Source organism: Orbicella faveolata, unplaced genomic scaffold (assembly GCF_042242905.1).
Source record: "Orbicella faveolata isolate gen_17 unplaced genomic scaffold, um_ofav_v1 contig_34, whole genome shotgun sequence".
Lineage (NCBI taxonomy): Eukaryota > Metazoa > Cnidaria > Anthozoa > Scleractinia > Merulinidae > Orbicella > Orbicella faveolata.
Genome location: NW_028301563.1, coordinates 13,602,501 through 13,628,432, shown reverse-complemented (window position 1 = coordinate 13,628,432; position 25,932 = coordinate 13,602,501). Strand labels below are relative to the sequence as shown.

The following is a 25,932-nucleotide window of genomic DNA, read 5'->3' as shown; positions in this document are numbered from 1 at the left end:
AATCTTGACAAGTTTCAAGTTCAAGTGCCTCGACTTGTTCCTGTCACTCCGAAGGAGAATCTGGAGAATTTTTCTTCGTTATCCATAGGAGAAGTGTGTAAGATTGTTCGAGAATCCTCTAATGCCTCTTGTCAATTGGATCCTCTTCCTACATGGCTTGTGAAGTCCTGTCTTGATGTATTAGCGCCCTCTATCACTGAGATGGTTAATCTCTCTCTTCTCAGTGGTTCCGTTCCAGAAAATTGGAGAACCGCTGTTGTCATCCCTCTATTGAAAAAACCTGGACTTGATTTGGTCTGCAAGAATTTCCGTCCAGTCAGTAATCTACCATTCATTTCCAAGGTAGTGGAAAAGGCTGCACTTCAACAACTTCTCGCCCACTGTGAGAAAAATGCCCCTCTTCCTAAATTCCAGTCCGGCTTCCGTAAGTATCACTCGACAGAGACTGCTCTATTGAAGGTTCAAAACGACATCTTAATGAGTATGGATAATAAGCAAGTGACACTTCTCGTACTTCTGGACCTAAGTGCTGCTTTTGATACCATTGAACATTGCATTCTTCTTAATATTTTGCAACAGGATTTTGGAGTCGTCGGAACTGCTTTAAATTGGTTCGACTCATTTCTGTCTGGTCGCAAACAACGTATACTTGTCGGTGATAAGACTTCTGAGGACTTCAATCTGAACTGTGGAGTCCCCCAGGGCAGTTGTATGGGCCCTATTTTATTTACTCTCTACGTCTCCCGTCTCTTTAACATTATTTCACAGCACCTCCCTTCCGTCCATGGTTATGCTGACGACACCCAGATTTACCTTTCCTTCCGACCTTGTTCTATCCATTCGGAATTTAACGCTGTCTCTGTCATTGAAAAGTGCATCGCTGATGTCCGCTCTTGGTTTATTGGCAATCGTCTAATGATCAATGACGCGAAAACTGAATTTCTAATTATTGGCTCCCGTCAACAACTTGAAAAAACATTTATTGATTCTATTATCATTGGCGACACTGTCATTAAACCGTTAGAAAGCGTCCGGAACCTTGGCAAGATTGGCAAGATTTGTAGCAAGGCTTTTCGCGGACTATACAACATAAGACAGATCAGAAAATTCCTTACCGCGCAATCCACAAAGACACTGATCCACGTCTTTGTATCTTCGCACCTTGATTACTGCAATGCACTTCTATTTGGTCTACCTAAATACCAGATTGATCGTTTACAGAAAGTTCAGAATGCCGCGGCTAGAGTGATTTTTCGGATTGCGAAATTTGATCATATCACACCCGCTCTTATCGACTTACATTGGCTCCCAGTATCGTTTAGAGTTCAGTTTAAATTGCTTCTTCTTGTTTACAAGGCATTACACAACCAAAGTCCTTCCTACATAAATGATCTTTTATCCCTGAAACCAGCTACTAATTACGCTCTTCGTTCGTCTGCAAAATCTCTTCTGGTTGTTCCAAAAGTCAACTGCTCTACACTTGGGGATCGGGCCTTTGCTCATGCTGCACCTGTTTTATGGAACTCGCTGCCATTAACTATAAGAACAAGTAGCAGCCTCGCCATTTTCAAAAAGCAACTGAAAACATTTCTTTTTAAGAAAGCTTTTGATTTGTGGAAATAGTTTTAAAGTTTAGCATAGTTGTTGTAATAGTTTTAAAGTTTAGTGATTTCCATTTATTCATTTATTTTAACTTAATGTAAAGCGCTTTTGAGTATATTTGTATAGTTCTAGCGCTATACAAGTCTATTATTATTATTATTATTATTATTATTATTATTACTACTTGCGAAACGTGCACTACTTTGTTTCGGCCAGTCTTCTTCATCTCTCCTCGATTGTTTTATTATCGGCCATTTTAGAGTAATTAAAACCAACCATTTTCCACTTGTAAGCCCTAGCACTAATCTAAATAAATACAACTATTGCATTGCCGTGGATCCTCCTGCGTTCGACTATGGATTTCCTTGTGCTTTAAGCTATATGCATCCCCGATATCTAGCTTGTCATTGAAGTACCTGAATATTTTAGAGTCTTCATCTAAATCGTCGAAGTAGGCGACAAAAGGCCTAGTTGAAAGTTTTATAAGGCTTGGGTACCGCAGTAGCGAGTACCGTAACATCAGCCTGGACGCGCACAGGCTCTCCCCACTCCCTGCGCATCCTCAAGCAAATTCCCGTGCAGTTTACCCCTGCGCCTACGTGGAAGGGTTCGAACAAAATAACAAATAAACAGCAGTTTATGTTTTGAAGTGTCACTTTAATCATCAACTAGAAAAATCATTCAATCTAGTTTCGGCTCTCGTTGTCACGCAAAAATACGCTATCGTGTGACAGAGGGCCACAACTGGACGAGATTCTCTCTGTTATAAGTATCTCGCTCACAGTTGTATCGCGGATCGATTCTCGGGTTGACCTTGTATAACACGGCCCCCCTCCCCTATCCTGCCCCACCACCACCCAAAAAACAAAATGTCGAAAAAATCGTCAATACTTTCAAATAGTCTTTGACTCTATTAGGAAAAGAGCTAAGGCAGACACATTCGTACACCGCTTTGATTTATAGAAAATCCCCACCCAACTAACGTCCTTCGTCTTCTTCTAATGTTGAAATGACATCAAAATCCTTCAATTAAAATATTGAACCGAAGTAAGGGAGAGTTCGCGTGATGTGCTTCTGGGTAAACATATTTTGATGAACAATCGAAAACATAATTATTCTTTATTCAACTGTCTAAGCCATTTTGCGACAGATTGCAGCTGCTCATCTCAAAAAAAAAACCCCCTCAATTATCAATAATATTAATATACTTTGAGCCACTACTTCAATAACCACCCAATAGCTCAGCGGTATTTTAGTAGAGATATTATGCTGTAGTTTATCAAACATATAGTTGTTTTGATCAATAACGATTTCTTAAAGCATAAACAAGCGAATATTAACGTTAAAAGCCGACGTTTCGGCGTCATCGTGACACCATTCTCCGCGATCTCTTGTGGGCGAAGCCCTCAAGAGATCTGGGAACGAGATTATCGTGCGATGCACCACAGGTTGGACGGATTGAAGGAAAATACTTTTTAGCGCAAAATGATCCTGAGTTAAAAGCTAATCGGGGGTTTAATGTCTTTCAGTGCCGTTGTTTTGTGGAGTTTAGAATCGTCAAAGTGAAATATAAAGAACCAAAACAAAACTAGTAAACGTCACTGAAAAGCAACAAATTTTACTGAAAGCTACATCCTGGATCGTTCTTTGAACAGCCGGCCTAATATTCCAATGGAGGGCTATTTGTGCCTTATACAGCTGCATACAGAATTGTCTATAACTATATCTTCCCAGGGGTGTAAAGTATATAATGAAGGAACAAGATGGAAACCCGAGGAGGCAAAAAGAAAAAAAATGGCGGAAAGCTGTAATGGGCCTTACCTGTACATAGACCGACACTTAGAAAGCACCAAAAGACCGAAAAATGGCGTAGGATGGTTGCGGCCTTATGCCTCACACAGGGTTAAGAGGACGAATGGGTGATTGTCATTTACTAGCATTTATGCACAGGGTTATTACTTGGCCAGATATGTACTACACAGCCACACATGAGAGACCATACCTAAGTTTGGCTATATAGTGCGCTTGACCTAAACAGCAATGAGATTGTTATTCAGAGTCCATTACCCTACATAGTCATCGATATGTAGCCCTATACAACTATCTAAACACGATAGCCATAGAAAGTCATACACAGCCCTAGTCATACAAAGTCATACACAGCCCTAGTCATACAAAGTCATACACAGCCCTAGTCATACAAAGTCATACACAGCCCTAGTCATACAAAGTCATACACAGCTCTAGTTATACAGATTCATACACAGCCTATACAGCTATCTACACATGATAGCTATACAGAGTCATAGATAGCCCTGCATATTTTCCTCCGCACAAGGCCATGCTGTTAAATCTTTGCTGATGTAGTCGTTCTAGTATACAACTTTGCGTAAAGAAGGCGTCACGCTAGACTCAAACTGACTCAAAAAGATTAAAGTAGAGAAACTTAGTGAGGCCTTATGCGTTCCATGGCGCAATGAGGACAGATGATGATGAAACTTAGTAAGTGGTGAAAGTTTTAATCCTTCAGGTGTAAATTGGAGGAGAAATTGCCTCTGAAAAGCTGCAACATTTCTAGATGGCGCGCAAAAGCGTAAATGAGCTCATAAGTTAACTGTAAAATATTGAATTTTTAAACCCGCATCACACAAAAAACTATTTAATAGATCGCGTTCAAACGTCTCGAGTCAGTTAATTGTGCAATGATCTTTCAATATTCAGAGTAATACTTTTGCAGTTCGATCAGAAACTGAAGGGCTTATCCTAATTAGGCAAATATTATTTAAGCAGAGATTCCTCTACAAAGCCTTTCATAACCACACAAAGCCACAAACAGCCCCATATAGCCATCCGTCACCGCACACACTACAGGCCGTTACCTAGTACTACATAGACACATACATGGTCCTATATTACTACTCTCACCACAGAACTTTTATTTACCTCCACGTGCACCATGGTCCAGGTCATTAGAAGCCCTATATAAAACGTAACGAAGTGTCTAAGGTGGGTAGGCTCTGCTGTCTCAAACATGGCTTTCGCTACAGTTGAATTCTGTTGTCTAGGGTCCAACTCATACTTAATTTCCGGCGATCACAGTATTGCTATTCCTCCCGGAGACGGAATGCTAGTCCATCATAGCTTTCCCCCTCCCCCAAACTGCACTTTGTCAGATAACCTTAACAATTTACCGGGAACTATTTATACACCTAAGCGGAGAGAGGCCTTATGAGAGTGAAGAGTCTTGCCCAGGAAAACACAATGACCCCGGCCAGGGCTCGAACCAGGACCGCTCGATCCGAGTCCAGCGCACTAGAGCTTCTCATCACCTTTGCATACTCAGCCCGTTATCACTAAAATACCACTGAACGTGCCATTAGTATTTATTGTTTCTCTGTGCAATCTTTAAGTGCCCATAATCTACTTTTTACTTTGTCACTTGAATCTTCACTGTAAATAAATTTAATTCACTCAGCTCCTGAAGCTGAAACCTTGGGGCACAAAATCACATTTTACATAATTCTAACTTTAGTAGCTTTAAGTATCATGGTAACACACGATGTACCCGGAAGATAAGAGTCATCCGCGATTATTCCTGTCAACTGTTAGCAAAGTCAAATTCTAAAACTGTTTCAGAGAATTTAACAAAAAAAAAATGTTTAAAAGCTAACACCATTCCCAGAATTTCGGTTTATAAGAATAACATCAATTTATCCGTGGGTAAAGGTCCTGCGCGACCTTGACGATCATTAAATGAATTGATCAGTCTTTCAATCAATTTACTTGGACACGTTCCTGCTCAAGTTTTACTTGTACTACAGGGTTAATTGGAGACCCCTACAAAAAAATTAAACAGGCTAAGTTTTAGGACATATTTACAGGTTAGCTTTTTAAAGATAAAAATACCATACTGTTTCAAAATTTCTTTTCAAAAACTAATTATATACCTAATTCTATTTTTCATTTGTAGTAATATAATTGCCTTTTAAATTATCACAACTAGGTCTTTTATGAAAATGTTCGACCTTTTCCGAAGCACTGAGTGTAAACTTAAATTCTTAGCGACAGCCACACTATGCAATAAATTCTCGAACTAAAAAGTAGTAACACTTTGAGCGAAAAATATATTATCAAAGCATCCGTGTTCTAGAATATTTTGCAAAGACTTTGTGTAGCACTGGAAGCTAAAATGGACTATTTGTCACTTTAAAAAATTGGGAAACATAAAACTTTAAGCTACTTCTGAAAGATATTATCTCAGCATTCCAAGAGGTTATACAGTGGAATCCCGTTAATATCACTACAACTACATCATATTGTGGTCGTATTCAAGGGATTCTTTAAAACAAATAGCAAGAAAATGACTAAGCGTTTTATTCTGGTCAAAAAAAGTGCCGGTAGTAATGAGTTGATCGCATTGACGGAATGGTCTTGAGGCGGGTTTCAACTGACGTTGATGTTAGAAGTTACGCTTTTAAAGTTATTTCCTAGTTGTATAATACCTGTACTACACAATGTGCATGTTACGATAATATAAAGTTCTTCAAACGCGGTCTTTCCTTCAGTTTTAAGAAGTTGCAACAGTTCATTGTTTCCGCAGGAGTTTCTTGAGTTATGTATCGTCACAGTGAAGTGATCTAGCCTTGTTAACCTGTGAGAGAAAACAGTGTACGTAATAAATAAACAAGTGGTAGAAAATATACGTTACAAGAAAGATTTGCCACTGACGACTGTACATATTATGTATAAAGATTTCATTTGAGACGAATAACTTGTTGACAGTCCAAACCAAACCAAGTAGCAATAATAAAGAAAAAAGATACTAGCCATCAGAACCGCTACTGTTCACACAGGATTAGCACCAAATCTTTGATGCAGGGATTCGCTTGTAAAACGAGCGTTATCCCTAGATCGTTGAACTTTGCTTCCAGTTCAAGAAAAACTATGAAAAATGTGGATAACAGGGGGCAGTTGATCAAAGGGCAGATAACACTATCCACCGGTTAAATCACTATCCAGTGGAGAACTGTTGTTTGTGTTTGTATTTTCAAATAAAAATTAAAGTAGTCGCCCTCGTACGTATATACAGAAATTACATTAGCCTTGTTTTCATTCTTCTGATAAACTTTCCAAAATATTGGCTCCGAAAACTAAGCACTTGACATCTTTCACACAAATCTCTTTGCCATGACAAGATTTCTCCCAAGTATCAAATTTATACATTTCTTGTAAGAGTGGTATCAATTTTTTGTATCAATTTTTTCAAGAAACCCTCTACATTTGCCGACTGCGAAATGCCTTCTGTGCAATAAATTGATACGACATGTTCTGCACGCGATTGATTTAACTTGTCATCTAGAGAACTTGTTTTTTAGTGTTTCGAATATTTTCGTTAAGAGGCGTTTAACCACCATGTATATTTTTACATTCATCTTGAAAAAACCTTTTCATAAAATGTACACCACCCTTCGAGAATAGGTCCCAAAAAAACCTAGCCTTTACTTTCCAAACGGCATGTGTTGAAATAACTCTTAACGATTCTATTGATTATATTGGACCCAAAGAGCAAACTACGCGCCGAATGAAAGTCTTACCATGAACCAATCACCACATTTTTTGAACAAGAGCTTCACACTGTTTCTCCCAGCTGAAAGTATCTTCGTAACTTGTTCGCAGTCTTTGAATCTCTTGCAGCCGCTCTGCTCGGTCTTTTCGACGGACGGCTGCGATTGCTTTGGCCCATTCTTTAGGCTCGGCTGACTCCACCACAAATGGCTTGCCTAATGGTAACGAACGCAGTGCAACTCCAAAACCGGAGTTTCCACTCACAAGAATGGGAAGACCAGCAGACAAGGCTTCCAGCGCAGTCAGTCCAAAACCCTCCGTCCTGGACGGCATGATAGCAAGGTCGACCTCGCAAAACAACTCCTTCAATCTCTCCTTGCTTTGGACAAATTTCCTGACGACCAGTTGATCTTTAGGGATTCCACAGTGCAGCAACTTGTTTGCGACGTCCTCTTCTTTTCCATCTGGTGCGCCCACAAATATCAGACGGTACGAGCTGTCTTCCAGTTCAACTATTGCTTTCGCAGCAATGTCATATCCTTTGAGACTGAAGTCTTCTTGATCACCGCGGCCAAAAATTAGCACCCTAAACTTCTCACTCTCAAAAGTGGCTTGTTTTATGACTGAAAATTCACTGAAAATACCAGGAGTCAGCTGAATTACATCTTGGCGTTCTTTGCACGATCGCAGGTAAGCAGAGTAGGCCTCCTTCAACTTGGGTCCCACAGCCACAACAGCACTGGCCAACTTGCACAGGTCTACTTCGGTTCTATTCTTCTCTTCACCTTTCGAAATGGCCTCAGAATAATTCTTGTGCATTCCGAGTTCCTCGGGTGCAGTATGCACTACCTGGACCCACTTACAGCTGTGCGACTCTCTAATGACCTGGGCTTGTTTACCAAGCTTCGCTCCATGACCCAGAACGACGTCAACGGCAAGGTCTTTTGGTGGGAAGCTCAACCATTCAAGGGAGTCGTAGCCCGGGCGTCTCTCTGCTTCTCTAATGGTAATGTTGTGGCTTTTAGCGACCCTCCTTTCTTCTTCAGAGCAGGCAGACTGTGGGACTAATAGAGTGACTTCTACTTCCATGTGTTGTGCCAGCTGTAAGGCAAGCTCTCTGTTTAGGGTTGACAAGCCCCCCTTGGACGAACGCCACTCGCTGGCTAAGAGAGTTACATTCAAAACTCTCTCGGACGTCCCTAGATTACCTTGTGCTGGCTCGCCCTGAGATTTAGCAGCTAGAGTGGAAAGAAATACGTCCTGCAAGAGAATGAAAAGTTAACGTCTTAATAGGAATGCAGCCAATTTTCTCGGTTTATATTGCAATGCAAGACTGCATGACTTTTTCAACTTGGTTTATTTTGGTGCGCGTCACGAAAACCACAATGAATACAAGGTAACAGTTAACTGTGGGAATTTCTTCGATAGTTTTATTCCAAGCTTGTCAGATGTAAACAAAACAGAATCCCATTACTGTTGATTGCGACCTCAACAGATCTTCAGATCTTTGCATGAATAACTGCCGCATTCTTCCTTTTGAATGCTTCCCTATAGACAAGTAAGGGTGACGACTATTGTCTGATATAGGTAAATACCTTTTGCGTTTGTTTTGTAACACCCACGCTGAACTACGATGTCAACCACTAGTGTCATTAACCGCGCGGCCTTGGGCCGAGCGCGGTTCTTGGTTTACAGGGTGCTTATTTTTAACCGCGCGCGGTTCATGTTCTACCCGGGGTTTATTTTTTGTTTTGTCGGTGCCAAGCGCAGACCTCCGCTCGGCCAAATTTCGAATCACGCAACTTATGATGTTTGTTCGCCAAAAGCTGTTAAAACATTACTGACTGAAAATTTTATGAATATTCTACTCTTGATTTGGTAAAGAATATATCGCCTTTTTGTGTTATTGAAGCGCTTGATTTAAAGTGAGTATTGAATACATAAAAAGCAATTACGTCATTCATGGAATGTGTGGACGCTGCAACTTTCTCTTGGGCAGCGTGTTGATTAAGATCGTGCTTGTTTCAAACTTTTATTTCGCCAGGAGCGATAAACAGTGATCTAACTGTAATTTTCCGGGTATTTTTCGTGTTTTTTAGACAAGAGAAGTCAGCTGTCGTGCTGTTTTATTGAAGTGAGTTCAGAGATCGGAAGGAAAATTAAATATTTGCCAGCCAGGCAAAGAACGTGTCAGAATGTGCAAGGATATTACGTCATGGGTAGGGAAATAACCAACATACTAAAGATAGCCGTGGACTACGTAATTCTTGAATTATGTGACTCGTGTGACTACTTTGATAGCCCTTTACTTATTGTAAGACCAATTACATTTAATCGTGACTTTTAAGAAAGCAAGCTGTTGTTAATAGTGTTATTATTGTAACGTTGGTAACGTTTATGCCCATACATATCCCGAAGAAAGTTCCAGATTAAGACCATTACGTCATCGGAGATTTCACAAAGGCTAAGAGCGATGGTGCAATAATACAGTTTGTGTTGATCAAGTGATGTGTTGTCTACAGTAATCAATGAATCATCAAAGACTGCTTTAAAATGTGCACTGCATTGCGACTGTAGTGCTAAGAAAACAGTAAATTCTAAAAGCGCGGTTATAAGATCTAAAAGATCTTCTTGTTACTTGTGAAATACATTACTTTTCATTCATAAATCATACCTGGCTTGTTCTTTGTGGGTACCACTTTTTCAGACCACGAACTGTGAGTACCATGTCACTGACGCTTTTCATGCAGATCAAGCGTTCTCCTTCTTTTATTTCAAGAAGGTGCAAACAATCTTCGTGTGTGCACAAGGTCTGACTGTGGTTTGCACACACTTGACTTCTCTGCAGACAGTAGGGGCATGCAACACAGAACTCGTACCGCAGATTACCAAGGTACTGAAACTGCTTCAACAAATCTTGTAAAGTGACTTCCACAAACGATCGCACACTTCTTGCTGTTTCTGGCGATGTCGAAACTGGAACTGCTTCCTCTTCAGCTCTCTGTTTGAGGGAAATCTTGATGAACTTCTTTTTGCAAATCAGAATCATATCATGTATTATTTGCCGACCAACAACAAGCCAAGCTCCATCTCGGTACAGGTTTGGGGGTTGTACGGATCCAATCTTGAAACACCAAGATATCGATCTTGAAACAAACTGAGAGAAGAATCCATGCGGAACAAAACCATCCACAAAGTGAAGATACAACGGGCAGGGATCGGTGGGCGATGGCTCCAGTTTAGCAAGGTCTTCAGGTGGCGACTTAAGCTGAGCGGGTACAAAATACTTCACATTACTTGGCGAAGCTGAGAACTTGGCGATCAAACCAAATCGCTCCATCATGTGTAAGATGTCTTCCTTGACGAGGCCTTGCTGAATGAATTTGGAAAAGACACGATCAACAAGTTCCATGCTGAGGACACCGCTTGTTTCTACCTCCAACCAGTGCTTAGATTCTACGGGATCCTAACAGCAAACAAAACACACTTACGTTGTACAATTCCTTTTGGATGAAGCAAAGGAAGCTTTGTAAAAACGAAGCTCAACATGTCACGAACATGTGACAAGAGAAAATCTGAGTCCCCGACGGCATTTGAACCCATTGCCTCCAAGTTATCAGCTGAGTGCTATATATCTGACCTATGGCGAAACTCATGGTTAGCGAGGCCATAATTATACTAGAATTCTAAGGGATTATTTTTATAACCCTGCTGGACCTTGCGTTCTGTAATTTGTCACATCTATGTTCACTAGCATCGGTAAAAGACCAAGAGAAAAGAAACGGAAATCGCCTCTCGTAAAGAGTTTCGTCACTGAGGTATGATGTATCTTAAGACTTCAGCCCGCATTTTACAGGTCCGTCTTTCATAATCTTCCTTAACTATCCCGGCAGCATTTTGGTTTTACCACGTCTAAGCTATTACTTTGAGACTTACTTTCTTTGAACGTAGTTTTAATCTATGGTAAATAGCTACTTTAGTAACTCACACCTCTAATGCCGTTGCCTTCGGCCAGAGGAACAGACCTCATTTAAAAGCTGTCTTCAATAAATATATACGTAGGTCCACATAACCAGGAGTTTGCTTGCATAATATGCTAGGCGTTTCGTATAGAAGATAGGCTTTTTAAATGCTAAGCATAACGTCTTCGTACCGCTTTGTTGAAGGGTGGTATGGTTATCAGCATCTTGAATAGCTCAATTAACCATTGCGCCTTCAGTATGACTGTGCGGCGGTGCTTTACAATCATTCCGAGGTCATGATAAAAATGTAGCATGGCGTAGAACTGGTCTTCATCCTCGATAAAGCACACTTCTTTGGTATACATTTGAAGTTGTTCCACATTCATATGATACACATTCTCAGCTACCAACGCTTCAACGACCTTTTCGAAGTTGAACCACCTAAAGAACAATCAAACAAAATAACTAATCAGCTTAAAACAGTATTCAAGTATTAAACATCTACCCCTTAAAATTTTTAAAAACAAAGTTAAACATAACATCTTACGACGACATTGCCAACATTCACCTGAAACTTACTAGTCACTTATTTATTGCTAATTTACTTTATTCCTAAGTATTTAGTAATTTAGTGATTTGTTCCCGCCGCTTACTTATTTATTTATATTTTTCATTTTCCCTTATTTTGTCTCCTTACTGCCCCCCCTCACCCCCCTGAAGCTATAATGCCAACCAACTTCTTCATATAAAATAATTAATACTATTTCATTTCACTCAACTCGATTAGCTTTTAGTTATTCTGAGTCAATTTAACTAATTTTCTGTTTCAATCATCTTTTTTTTGTAACGAAGAGTTTTTATAGTCTGGTAATAAGGTGTATGCTGTATTGAAATCTCCTAACCGAAGAAAAAAGATGACATTCCAAAACATTAGAAAATTCCATGAATGGGATAATTGATAGTTCCCATAGGAAAATTTCACAGAAAAAAGCTTGGGAAATGCTATATGTTATCAAGATGACATACAAATGGAAAATTGCCATCGAAAGATTTTTACGGATATTTTCCCTGTAAAATTCGAAAGAAAGTACATGAAAAATCCCCAAGTAATACTTCATAGAAATTTTAAGTTTAATCAAATGTAAGACATGGCTCGTCAGAAATCCTAGTTTCTCGATAAGAACACGCATTTCTTCTTTACTAAATTCATTGGAGGGTATTTTCTTGCTTCTCTCCACTTATATAGCCTAAATACTCTCCTCGATGTTTCAATGAATGCAGTTACAAATAAAGTATATACGTTCCAAAATCTCTTTCCAAGGATAGTATCATATTTTCTATATTAAATGTTGGTTCTCTAAGATAGAGTTGTAAATAAGCCCTTCGAGCATGTATTTGAGGTGTAGTATTAGGTTAAGCTCTAATGGTCAAATATATGGCTGTCCAAAATGATAAACAAAAACCTTCGTTAATAAACTCAAGACTAAAAAAATGCAGTGAAAACTAAATGACGGGGCTACGTACAAGGCCAAGTTTGAAATGATCGCCACAACGTTTAATCGAGAAAATACGGTCAGTACACAGTAATGAAAAGATTGAGGGAAAATGGAAACCCTAGTTGTGCTGATGTGATAAAATGACTGCAGACAGACAGACCCTAAATTTACTACACTAGCGATGTGTAGAACTATGAAGTGCACGAATTGGTATAAATGAAATACATAAAAAGAAAGAGACATTCGCAACCAATTTAGTTGCAAAGAAACCCAAAAAGGTCTCAATGGGAGACCATAGCAACGGAATCCTTTTTACAGGCCTCTTGTGCAACTGTTGTTATCGCAAAGGTCTGAATATCTCTTTCTCTTGCGATATCACTTTACTTGACTGGTATCTTCTTCCCCATGTATGGCTCCTTCATCAAAACATCCATGATTTTGGTCCGAAGAGCATGAATTCCATCATTACTAGCAACATCAGTGTCACTGCCTCGCCCTGTAAATTACAAATGGCAACAAGCTGTAAAGCATCCAAACGAAGTTAAGCGTCAAGTCCTAGGTGAATGGCAGTTGTTACAGATGAGCTCTTATTACCTGTGTCTTCTCTACACACGTTTGCTGATTTGTGCTACTTTCTGCTAGAATTCGAGAGCATGGCTCAGGAAAGATATCATTAAACAAACATACTCTAAAATTAATGGCTCCTTAAACGAAAACAAAAATAAACCTTTTGAGGTACCTTTGGCAGAGGATGTAAACAATGTGAATCTTTCCAGGGCTATCTGTACCGCAATACATATTCAAACTGCTCCCTCCATACAAAACAACGTCAATTCTAAGAAAGGCATGGCCAGTATTTGAAGAGATCTCGGTTTTACCAATTTGCTTTACTGATGGATTTCATGAATAAACCAAATGCAGACTTAAACCTGAGTTAGGTAATAGTCATGTATAAAATGTCTGTTCATTGTAAGCTGAAATGTTTTATTTCAATCAGTGATCCAGCACAAAAAAATCGTTTACCTGCTTGTCGTTTACGCCTTTGCGCAGGCTTGACAAACAAATTCTTCATCTTGCGTAACAATGACTTATCGCCCAGCGTGTTGTCAATCCTGAAGAATGGCCGGATAACATGCCTCTCGTATTCCTTACCAGATATTCCTTGCTGTATCTTTGATGTCGTAGCCTCGATATCCTCGAATGGTTTATCAGCATGTGTGCCTACAATGAACACTGGAGGTCGGAGATAGGGCAGCATGTCGCCTGAGTTGCCAACCATTTCCTCTCCTGTTGGTCTGATACTGTGGATTGTTACCAGCCATGACAGCAAATTCTCCAGATTTGTTTCGTTGTTTGGGTTTTCCAAAAATTTATCACGTGTTCCTTGTCAAACACAGGGCTGGGCTGGGGCGTCTAGTGCCTTGCTAAGGTTGTGCACCAGGACATACACTGCTCGTGATGACAGGAACACAGGATAAGAAGCGTAGTACAGGTGCTGTCCGGCAAAATCCCACAAATCTACAGTAACTATGGTTTCTCTTTTATCAGCAGCATTTTCAGCGTCACCATGCACACCTTCAAGCATGTCCTTCAACCGCTGATACGCATGTTTTGTGACGTCATCTGAAGGCGAGGTTGCATCCATCATTAATGTTGAATTTTTACTTGAACTTACACTGCTGTCATCTGGAGGGTCTTCAACGGTAGTCTTTGTTACAGCTTGCACTCGCATTTCACTCTCTGGCGGGGAAATGGTCGAGTTCTTGAGATTGCCAACATTTTCAGGAACCTAAAATGGAGTTTTTAAAAGAGGAAGCATTTTCGTTTCATTAGGACCTGCTTATTCCAGTATCTATAATTACATCTGAGAAATATTGCAGGGGTACTGAGAAAGAACTGTCACATTTTTGCCCACAAGGACTCACCTTGCATAATAAACGAGTCAGCCTTCTCTATCTAATCTGACTACAATTCGATCAAAGCCCAAATATTGTGTATACTACCTCCTTTTCTACGTATCGTAATCCTATGTTTAAAAAATGCCTAGTTTTATGCTCTTAGAAGATAGGCACACTAGTCTCATGCTGTGGCGCCATACAACAGTTCAACCGTGCTATGTTGCCTGGGTGTGGAATCAAAGTAAGTGGCAAATAGGTCAAACAGGAAGTACCTATCAGTCCTGTCTGGGACGTTACTCTTGGCCTGTCATTGTTACTCAATACTGTTATACACTGATCACTCCTTAAACTCGCACACGTAGCTACTAATAACCTCCAGCCACCAAAAGAGATTATGTATGGTCACTTTTAGTGTCGTTATATATTGACATCGACAATACCATTCACTTTTAAACTAGAGTCGCCCCAGACTTCAACGTACAAACCTGATTCATTTCCAAGCTGTTTGCGCCCACCTCCATTGTTGATTCTTCACCCGTCAGTTCTAGCTTTGATTCCATTCCGGAATCTTCCTTTACTTCATTGACTATCCAGTGATATTGTTTTTCAGCTAACATTCTTGATATGTCTTCAGAAAATTCCGCCAGACTTGGCTTATTCTCGCTAGTGGAATTCCAGTTTTTTACTTGTTCGACTTCAATCTCGCAGACTGAAGGATCAACTTCGATTCCCTCAGTGCTCTCTTCTTTAGGGTTAAATGGCAAACCTAAAAGAGACTTCTTCAAACTTGTTTTGCCAGCACGATCCTGGCCGACCAATAATACTCTACCGCGGTAAACATTCACAGATCCATCCTTCAGCGCTTCTTCATAGAGCAGCTTTGCAAAACCTCCTTTCGCTTGTATTTCTACAGGAGTGTAATTGTAAGAAAATGTAGTGATGTTTGTGGGCTTATTTATTACGCATGCATGTTTGTCAGCTTATGCATTATGCGTGCATAAGGAGGACGAGGAGAAGGGGGAGGAGAAGGAGGAGGAGGAAGAGGAAGAGGAAGAGGAAGAGGAAGAGGAAGAGGAAGAGGAGGAGGAAGAGGAGGAGGAGGAGGAGGAAGAGGAAGAGGAAGAGGAAGAGGAAGAGGAGGAGGAGGAGGAAGAGGAAGAGGAAGAGGAGGAGGAGGAGGAGGAGGAGGAAGAGGAAGAGGAGGAGGAGGAGGAGGAGGAGGAGGAAGGGGAAGAGGAAGAGGAAGAGGAGGAGGAGGAAGAGGAAGAGGAAGAGGAAGAGGAAGAGGAAGAGGAAGAGGAAGAGGAAGAGGAAGAGGAAGAGGAAGAGGAAGAGGAAGAGGAAGAGGAAGAGGAAGAGGAAGAGGAAGAGGAAGAGGAAGAGGAAGAGGAAGAGGAAGAGGAGGAGGAGGAGGAAGAGGAGGAGGAGGAGGAGGAGGAGCAGGAGGAGGAGGAAGAGGAAGAGGAGGAGGAAGAGGAGGAGGAGGAGGAGGAGGAGGAAATGCCCACACCAGGATTTGCACCGCAAACCCTTTCATCCGACTTCCAATTCCCTGACTGAATCCTTACCACTGCGCCACCCTGTTATAATTCATTAACTGTGAGGGAATACTGTCGTAAGTTAAAGAGAAAAAAGAAAATAAGTAAAAAGAGTTGAACTCATAGCCTCCCGCTCACAAGGCAGATATCGTCTCCACTGCGCCACACTGACAACTATAATATTATGGCGAAAATATTGAATTAATCGTTTTTTACCGAAGCTCTGGGTAGTTAAAACAGCAAGCTCAATTACGTTCCTAGCACAAACCTCATTTATTCTTGTACTTTTATCTTTCTAGTAATTGCCTAATCGTAAGACTACAATACTTCAACCCAATGAATAAAACTAGCTATAAGCACACAAGTACGCATTGCGGACCTATTTTTCTGATTGCGAAGGCTCTATATAAGGGAATTATTTTAAATTGGTTGTTGTTACATACTTCAATCACAGAGGTTTGCAAGTGACCGGAAAGTAACAAATAAGCACAGTCTGCGATCATGATCGCGTATCTCATTCGTAAAATCCTAACATAGCTTTAAGGCTTAGGAAACTAAAACAAATTAAAGAAATAACACTGAGGTTGAGGCACGAATAAACAATTTCTTTTGTTTTAGTAAGGTTTTTTAGAATTGACCCACTATCACTAACTTTAAGAAATATGCAGCCATACCAGTTCTATGCTAGACCATGATGCACCAGTGCATGAAATAAGGTAAATGGTCCTATTTAATGCTAACCTGCAATGTCTATTGACATCCCTTGTGGTTTCAAATCCATTAGCGTCATGAGCCGTTCAATTTCTTCAAACGTCAAGGGGTTACCTGTCACGGAGAGCTTTTCAAGACGATGTAAGTCCACGATATATTTAAAGGCTTTTTTCATTTTGTTGTTCCTCAATTCCAGCTCCTCTAGATTTTCCAGATTTTTCATTTTTTCCGGTAGTGTTGAGAGTTCATTGTCATTCACAAACAAGTGCGTCAGGTTGATCAGAGTAACAACAACTTCAGGAAACTGTGTTAGCTTGTTGTGGTTCAAATTCAGCTTTGTAAGGTTTGACAGGTTACTTGTACTACGTGGTAACTTTGCGAGCTCATTGTGTGAAAGATTCAGTATTTCCACCTCCGTCATCAGTTCTGTGACAGCGTATGAAATCCTTAACAATCTCTTCCCTTCCAGATTTAAAGCCTTGCTATCTTTACGAATTGTCTCCGTTAAAGTAAGTTCCCTCTCCAACTGGTGCGCTACAAAAAAAAAAATTAATAATTTCTCATTCAGTTGTTTTAGATAAAGGTTCCTTTTGTCAATTTAGGACTCAGCTCTCTCTGATGTGCGGTATCAAAACTGCAAAACCGAAACATGCATTGTCAATAATGCCTCAGTACTATTTAAATCCTTACTGGACACGAGGAAACCATGTCAGCGGTTTAAGCTTAAGCAGCAGAATATTAAAAGCAATTGCGCCGCACCAGCAATGTGGTGTTCGCCAAAGGTATGGAACAGCGACCCAGGACAAGTGTCAGACTTTACAATGCTTTTCACATCCGGGCCTTACAACAATGACTCCTTGCCATCAATCCAAAGAATATCTGAAGGAATTGGAGAAATGGTACAAGCAAAGCAGTCTTAGAAGACTCTGTTGAGGTTAAGGACGCAGGATAAGGATGCGTTTAACACTACACTTTTCGCCAACTCACAAAAGAGCTGGAGCACAGACATAAGTCAAGGGTGGTACAACTTTAAAAGTCACAGGTTAGGCTGTACTGAAATTTTATAATTTGGCTAGTGACACACCTTGCATACAGCGGCTACGCCCGCATTACGAGCGGCAGTCAAAAACAAGCTGCCCTTAAAATAGTATTTTTCTTCGGAGTTAACAAAAATAGAGAGAATGGCAAAGTTGCTTTGGCTTCTTCTCAAACTTCACTCGAGAACCTTAAGTTTAAGGTAGCAGTATACTCCAAAATTGACCATTTTTCAAAAAAATTGTTTTTCGCTTTTTCCGATAAATCTTATTGCGATCTTTCATTTAAAAAAAAATTATATGAAAAAAGATTGACTCTAAGCAGTTATGAACGAAAAACCCTTCTTTGCATTACCTCTAACTGATAGCTGTCAACGGGTTGTCACGAGAAGTACATAAAAAGTTGCGTGACAGATTGCCGCGTAGTACGATTGCCTACATTTGTGTTTGGTAGTCGACGAGCTGTTCTGAGTGTTCTCCGTTTGTAGATTGTTGATTTGAGCTTAAATATGTCGTCGATGTCTTCACTTGTCCATTTGCAAGTGCGAAGAAATTACTACATAGCAAAATGCCAGGGCAGAAATGTTTCCAAAACAATCGATCAGAATTGGACCGATGCCTTAGCTGGCCAGCGACAAAGGCTCCTGCTACGAGCAGGAGCAGTTTCTTGCACTGGACGAGGAAGATATCTGACATTCTCTAAGCATTACTTCCTTGGCGCCGTCCGAAGAGGTCACGGTAACATATCAACTCAATCGAAATCTCGTGGGTTTCCTTTACGTTGTTTACAAGTGCGCTCTTTCATTGCCTACGGCATCTCCAAACAAATGCGTTATACAGATCGAAAAGAAGAAACAGAACCGAAAAATATTTTCTTACTAACCTGGGTACACGAGCGGTGGAATTCAGATCTTGCAAAGGATATATCCCGCTGGAGGCAACATTTAAAGGGGTAACCCTTTAAATACTGGCCCCCGGTCCGCGGATCCTCACTACGGACCGGGTCCGCGGACTACCTATGGACCAGTCCACGTACTACCCCTACTGACCCCCTCTAAGGACCACCCCCAAAATAAAATAAAAAACAAAATCGTGTCGGCGAAATTTCAAACGTTACATTGTGCAAATATAACAGACTTGGGTTCAGGCTCGGGCGCAAGTTATATCATTACACATTGCCATTTCCTTCGGTGTGGCCATTCAGTATATGAAAGACCGGGAAGCCTCCGGGTAGCCTCAAGAAAACCTCTGGGAAGCCTCGAAATTTGTGCTCTTTCCCCTCTGCCATTTTGTTTAGTCCATTCTCCCGTGGGTTCGTGAACTCGTTCCAGGCTTCACAATCTGCTCAGCGGAATTACAGATACAAACAAGCTTAAAAACTCAAAAACACATCTTATATAGCCAGATTGAGCCACGAATGGAAGGTTACAACTTTCGTTCTTTTTGCCATCGGCATCTCCTTACACTGAAAACAGCTTTTAGGCATTCTTTTTTTTGGGGGGGGGGGGGGGGGAGGGGGTGTTAAAACCCAAGTCTCTTAAATTTGCACAGTTTAACACTCGAAATTTCGCCGACACGATGAATCTATTAGACAACCCATAAGTGAAATCTATATTTATTATCTTTACACTATTTTGGGGTGGTCGGTAGAGGGGGTCCGTAGGGGTAGTCCGTGGACCGGTCCATAGGGTAGTTAGCGGACCCAGTCCGTAGTGGGGGTCCGCGGACCGGGGTCAGTGTTTTTGGGTTACCCACATTTGAGCCCCCTTTGTAATTGATACGAGCTCCATTGGTAAAGTAAAATGAGCCTTCACTCTATTGATCAAGGCGTCATTATTTTCACACCTTTTGTGTAATTATCTCATTGCACCGCAAGAACGCCTTCAAGTATATTTTCCGAGTGAGGCACACCTTTTGAGTTCGTTTCCAGCGAGTTTTTAAGGTTTTTCGCTGAAATTTGGAGAGAATGTTGTCCGATAAACAGGCAAAAAAAAAAAAAAAAAAAAAAAACAGGTGTCGGGAAATTTTTAGTTTTCGCTTCTTCCAAAAGTTATGACTATTTTAGTGAAGAGAATGCATGTTTTATCAACTTTCAAAGTTTAACTGCGTGTCAAAAACAAACCCGACAAAAAAATATTCTCGACTCCGTTTTTAAAGAAAGGTGTCAAGAAGACATAGCGATGTTAATCCTGTCCTCTCGCTCAAACCCGATCGGAAACGAACTTGATTAGTGAACCTCTGTACTTTGGGAAATAGAGCGCCATATTCGCTATATATTTTTTTTTATATTATCTTAATAAATATACTTTCGTAATCTACAATTCTTAAACTTTCAGAAAATATATACTTTACTGGAGTTTTCGTCAAATGTCCGACCGTAAAGCGGCGCAAACGAATGATGGTTGTTTGGGGTATACTGATACCTTAATTTGACGAGGAGCAACATATTTTGCTCAGAATAGCACAACTAATATGCTATCTGGCGACACTCGGCGAGTTAAGTGGCAGTCCCGCTAAAAGCGGTCAACTCGACTTCGGGACCAAAAATAATTTTCCTTCATTTTTTGTCAGTGAAAAGGGTTTGACACATATATATAAAAAAGCAATTTATTATTTTCCAATTCTTTATTTTTGCTTTGCTACGAGCCAAAATTGAATTTTGGCCGAACTGAGGTTGCCGACCGTGATCAGAAAGGTAAAATTCACCGATTTTGTGAAGCGTCCTACGTCGCCTAAAACGCAGCTCACGGAATTTCGTTTTCATGCGAATTTTAAGGTACATTCATTACTTTGACTGACGAAATATGGAAACTTTTCGAAAAATTCTAAGCTTACCAGCGAGGCTGGAAGACACCCTACTCCGAGGCCTTTGATCACCTACTAAAATTTAGCCAAATTTGACGGGGAAAATCTCAAAAGTTGGGTCTAAATGAAGCCTAAAAAGCACATCACAGTAAGTTTCATACCTTAATAAACCGTTCTATAAGTTCAAACCGGTGGGTATCTCCTTGGATTGCACGCGAGAACGGATTAAAATCTGCCACAGTCAGTATGTTTACAGAGGTATCGCTCGTGTCAAAGCTCATTTGCATAACCCTAACACCCGGTTAAAATACATCTTCTTCCGGTCAGGTTCGTTTGTTGACCTTCTAAGTAGTGGCAAATAGCTTCCTTTAATACTTGTGTACACTCTAGATCCAGTTTTGAGGTGAAGGTTGCGTTAGAGTTGATCAGTTCTCAAGACTTGCGAGACTCCAAAAGTAAATAATGGCGCCGGTCTGCAGACATTAACCGTAGCCGTCGTCCTGACCCTTCAATAAATTCTGCCGCAGAGGTAGCACTAGGAGAAGAAGAAAATCGTAAGTTTTCATTTACTGTTTAATGGCAACTGAATCCTGTACTACTGCCAAGACTACTGGGAGCTTGAGGGCTATATGCCGAATTTGAGGAACAACAACAACGAACACTTGCCGGTTGCATCGCTGGGAAATGAACCTGAATGAACACGACACGCTTGAATGGAACTATGTTTTGCGATGAATGATGGGCTTTACTTCTGTTTTATGCTTGATGCCTGTCTTTTAGTATCTTGCACAGCGCATAAAATAACCTTCGGGATCCGTTTATCGGACCGTTTATACAACGAAAGCTGACCAGCTTCGTCAAAATGTCACACAAGTTGTAGCGTGACCAATTACCCGGGAGGGGGGTACTCCCTTATATGGGCTATATAGGTATCTGTATGTGAGGCCCCAAAGGGTAGGGTTTTTCAGCCGTTTGGGTCATAAATAGGGTATCGATTTTGGCCATTTTGGTTATAAATTGGGTATGGCTTTAGCACTCTAGTCTTGAATTGGGTATGTTTCTTAGCAGAAGCTACTTTTTCATCATTATCAATAAGACCTTCAACAAAAGCCCTTCATAACGTATGTTTAGGGCAACTGTGTCAGCCGCAACGGTGAAAAATAGGCTATCGAATTTTTGGTCAGGTCATAAATAGGGTAGCAAAAAACGCAGATTTTGGTCATAAAGAGGGTAAGGGCTTTGGGAAGTGGGCCGCAGACCCCCACTCAACTTTTCTGGAAGTAGCCCCCTGGGCCAATTACCAGGGGCCGAGGACAAATCCCCTACCCCGCGCGCGCCGATCACTAGATTTGGCGAGATTTTCTCATTTCAATGTTGATAATGAAAAAGCCACCCATTAATTTTTTGGACTAGTGCAATCTTTTCAGCATGACCGATCGACGACAATCATTGCACCTTTTCAATTTTTATCTACCTTTCCTCAGAAAATATAAGGAGTTGCTAACACATGAGGGCGGAGGAAGCAGACATGGACCTAAAATTCACTTTTCCTTTCCAGTTATCAGCCGTTCGTTTTTCATAGAAAACACAATGGAAGAAAATCAAAAGATGGGACCAAGAAACGTTCCAAAAAAAACGTCCATATCGAAGCGCGTGCAGATGTTGAAAGGCCGTTTTCTCACTTTCTGTTTATAGGACTACTAACCTTCCCGTTATGAAGGGCTTTTGTTGAAGGTCTTATTGATAATGATGAAAAAGTGGCTTCTGCTAAGAAACATACCCAATTCAAGACTAGAGTGCTAAAGCCATACCCAATTTATAACCAAAATGGCCAAAATCGATACTCTATTTATGACCCAAACGGCTGAAAAACCCTACCCTTTGGGGCCTCACATACAGATACCTATATAGCCCATATAAGGGAGTACCCCTCGCGGGTAATTGGTCACGTTACAACTTGTGTGACATTTTGACGAAGCTGGTGCAGCTTTCGTTGTATAAACGGTCCGATAAACGGATCCTGCAGTTTATATTATACGCTGTGCAAGATACTAAAAGACAAACATCAAGCATAAAACAGAAGTAAAGCCCATCATTCATCGCAAAACATAGTTCCATTCAAGCGTGTCGTGTTCATTCAGGTTCATTTCCCAGCGATGCAACCGGCAAGTGTTCGTTGTTGTTGTTCCTCAAATTCGGCATATAGCCCTCAAGCTCCCAGTAGTATTGGCAGTAGTACAGGATTCAGTTGCCATTAAACGGTAAATGAAAACTTACGATTTTCTTCTTCTCCTAGTGCTACCTCTGCGGCAGAATTTATTGAAGGGTCAGGACGACGGCTACGGTTAATTTCTGCAGACTGGCGCCATTATTTACTTTTGGAGTCTCGCAAGTCTTGAGAATTGATCAACTTTAACGCAACCTTCACCTCAAAACTGGATCTAGGGTGTACACAAGTATTAAAGGAAGCTATTTGCCACTACTTAGAAGGTCAACAAACGAACCTGACCGGAAGAAGATGTATTTTAACCGGATGCTAGGATTATGCAAATGACTTTGACACGAGCGATACCTCTGTAAACATACTGACTGTGGCAGATTTTAATCCGTTCTCGCGTGCAATCCAAGGAGATACCCACCGGTTTGAACTTATAGAACGGTTTATTAAGGTATGAAACTTACTGTGATGTGCTTTTTAGGCTTCATTTAGACCCAACTTTTGAGATTTTCCCCGTCAAATTTGGCTAAATTTTAGTAGGTGATCAAAGGCCTCGGAGTAGGGTGTCTTCCAGCCTCGCTGGTAAGCTTAGAATTTTTCGAAAAGTTTCCATATTTCGTCAGTCAAAGTAATGAATGTACCTTAAAATTCGCATGAAAACGAAATTCCGTGAGCTGCGTTTTAGGCGACGTAGGACGCTTCACAAAATCGGTGAATTTTACCTTTCTGATCACGGTCGGCAACCTCAGTTCGGCCAAAATTCAATTTTGGCTCGTAGCAAAGCAAAAATAAAGAATTGGAAAATAATAAATTGCTTTTTTATATATATTTGTCAAACCCTTTTCACTGACAAAAAAATGAAGGAAAATTATTTTTGGTCCCGAAGTCGAGTGGACCGCTTTTAGCGGGACTGCCACTTAAAGAAAGCTGATTTTCGGCGCCAAATTAAAAGCTTGGAGACACAACATTTTGCATATTTTTCACTTTTTACAATCTGCTGTGGCTTTCGAAGTTATAGTTTTCTTTATGTTAATATTCAACGCTGTCTCTAGTGAGAAAAGTTTCCCGACTTCAAAGCCTTTCCTGTTAACAAACATTGACATCGACAATGGTTTTCCCCGGCCCTGCTGAATCCTGATTGGTCAATTCAAATTAATAAAATAAATCACTTTATTACAGTATAAAAGTCTTTAGCACTACTATGCTAATTAACGACACTGAAATGAGTAAACAAATATTGTGAATTGAACAGAAATATGTTAAAAATCCAAACTGGCGGGAGACTGAGCAGTTGGCTGATTACAAAGCGTGGAAGAGTTGAATCTGGGACCACCAAACACAAATCCATCTGGTGGAAGGGAGGAGATTTGAACTGAGGACCTCCGGATGACAAAAAAGTGCCAACCTACTTCACGCCAACTTCACGTCCTGAACTAATAACAAATGAGCAGAAACAAGTTTTAACCGATTTGAAAGCGAATTGGTGTCCTGACTGACTATCAAGGAAGTGTCTCAACAATAAAACAAACCCAGACAGTCACAGGAGAGGGCACTGGGGTTTGCGGTGCTTCCTTATGTTAAGGGTACATCTGATCGTTTGGGTTGCGTCCTCCAAAAATTTCACATTTGACTATCTTATAGACCGCTAAGAACATTATCTCATAAAACGCCCAAGGACCGACCAATGATCAACCAAGTCCTAGGGATCGTATACAAAGTGAGGTGCTATAACTGTTTCTTCGCCTAGATTATGGAGAATACTCGTAAGCGCTCGTGGAGCTCGCAAGGAGCAAAACATGCGAGCAACAGCGAATCAGCAAATAAACAACGTACTGAGTCCAGGGATAAACAACTGATAGATGCCTGGGTCTTCGAACGAGGTGTGACCAAATACCACAAGAGGAGTTACATGTAGGAGTTAGGGCCACGATGACCTTAACGAGGGTAAAACGTTCCCTCGCGCTTACGCATCTCTAATTCAAATTAAAAACGACAGCACACAGGTTTATAGCACAAGCAGTAACGAACCTTTTAACATTGTAGCCATGATGAAGGTGAACAGAAGTTACCAAAAATTTAGTAAAACAAAACCAGATCGTTTTATAACTCACCTACTGTTAAGAACAACTTGTCCACATTCTCACCGGTTAATGCTGACACTTCCATAAATAGATCCACATCATTGTCATGTGCACAAGCCTGACCATCCTAGACAGTCAAATTCAAGAAACAAAACCCTGTTCAATGAGCTGAACCTGTAGTTTCAGTAGCCTAGGAGGGAAACTGGATTTACACAGGTACACTGTACACAGATAACCATAGGGCGCCGTTTGTAATGATCAATTATTTATTCTACTTTTGGTCGTTTATATTTTCGTGATAACTTGGTTTATTTATGATTATTCATTACTGACCACCCATTCACAAACAGGTAACGAATCCTGCAATCTGATTGGTTTTCAGCGCGGTCCGGATTTTTCTAAATCTCTACCCACGGTCTTAAACTTTTGTCTTCCACTTTACAAGATAAGGAAAAATAAATAAGTTATTTAACGGCTTACAGTCGGTCCGTATGGTGAAAATCTGTGACCTCGGCCTTGAAAATGCTGCCCCACGCCGAATATGCTGTCCTTTGCTACTTGAATAACGATCAATAGATTATAAGAAAAAACTCTTCCCTGATGATGGTGTATCAGTTCTTCAACAGATATGGCTTCTCTAATTGCTCTTGTAACGGCTGTACACAACCTCGCATTCTGACCTGATCCGTACGCCATATTTACTCAACCGCGGAGATCAAACTCTACGCAAACACTAAGCGCCTTCTTTATGTTACAATACTACTGGGCGACATTTGAGCCCTTCGAGTTGACACTAAGGTTATTTCAAATAACCAATTTCATAAAATTGAATTTGGCTATTTGAAATAATAGCGTTAACATCGTTCAAAACGTAAAAAGGACAGGCCAAAGGGTTTTTAGTTGTAAGATGCCCCAAAAAAAGGTTCAGGGGATACGATGGTAAAAGTTTCAACACTGAAACGAAATAATGGTTTAATTCGTCAAATAAATATCCGAGTAACGACCTCAGTAACGCCACAATG

General features: G+C 40.6%; 1 protein-coding gene across 1 annotated transcript in view; it reads right to left on the bottom strand.

Moving 5' to 3' along the window:
* Positions 1 to 4,967: 4,967 nt before the first annotated feature.
* Positions 4,968 to 25,932, bottom strand: part of LOC149104896 (uncharacterized) — a 24,907-nt gene continuing 3,942 nt past the window's right edge. The window contains exons 3-11 of the mRNA XM_089272287.1: positions 24,941 to 25,037; positions 16,803 to 17,306; positions 15,009 to 15,430; positions 13,649 to 14,414; positions 13,010 to 13,121; positions 11,321 to 11,570; positions 9,842 to 10,633; positions 7,197 to 8,427; positions 4,968 to 6,253 (exon numbers count right to left, since the gene is read on the bottom strand). Of these exons, the coding sequence (XP_089128413.1) occupies positions 14,013 to 14,414; positions 15,009 to 15,430; positions 16,803 to 17,306; positions 24,941 to 25,037 (1,425 nt within the window). The 3' untranslated portion in view covers positions 4,968 to 6,253; positions 7,197 to 8,427; positions 9,842 to 10,633; ... (1 more) ...; positions 13,010 to 13,121; positions 13,649 to 14,012. The remainder of the gene's footprint in view (positions 6,254 to 7,196; positions 8,428 to 9,841; positions 10,634 to 11,320; positions 11,571 to 13,009; positions 13,122 to 13,648; positions 14,415 to 15,008; positions 15,431 to 16,802; positions 17,307 to 24,940; positions 25,038 to 25,932) is intronic.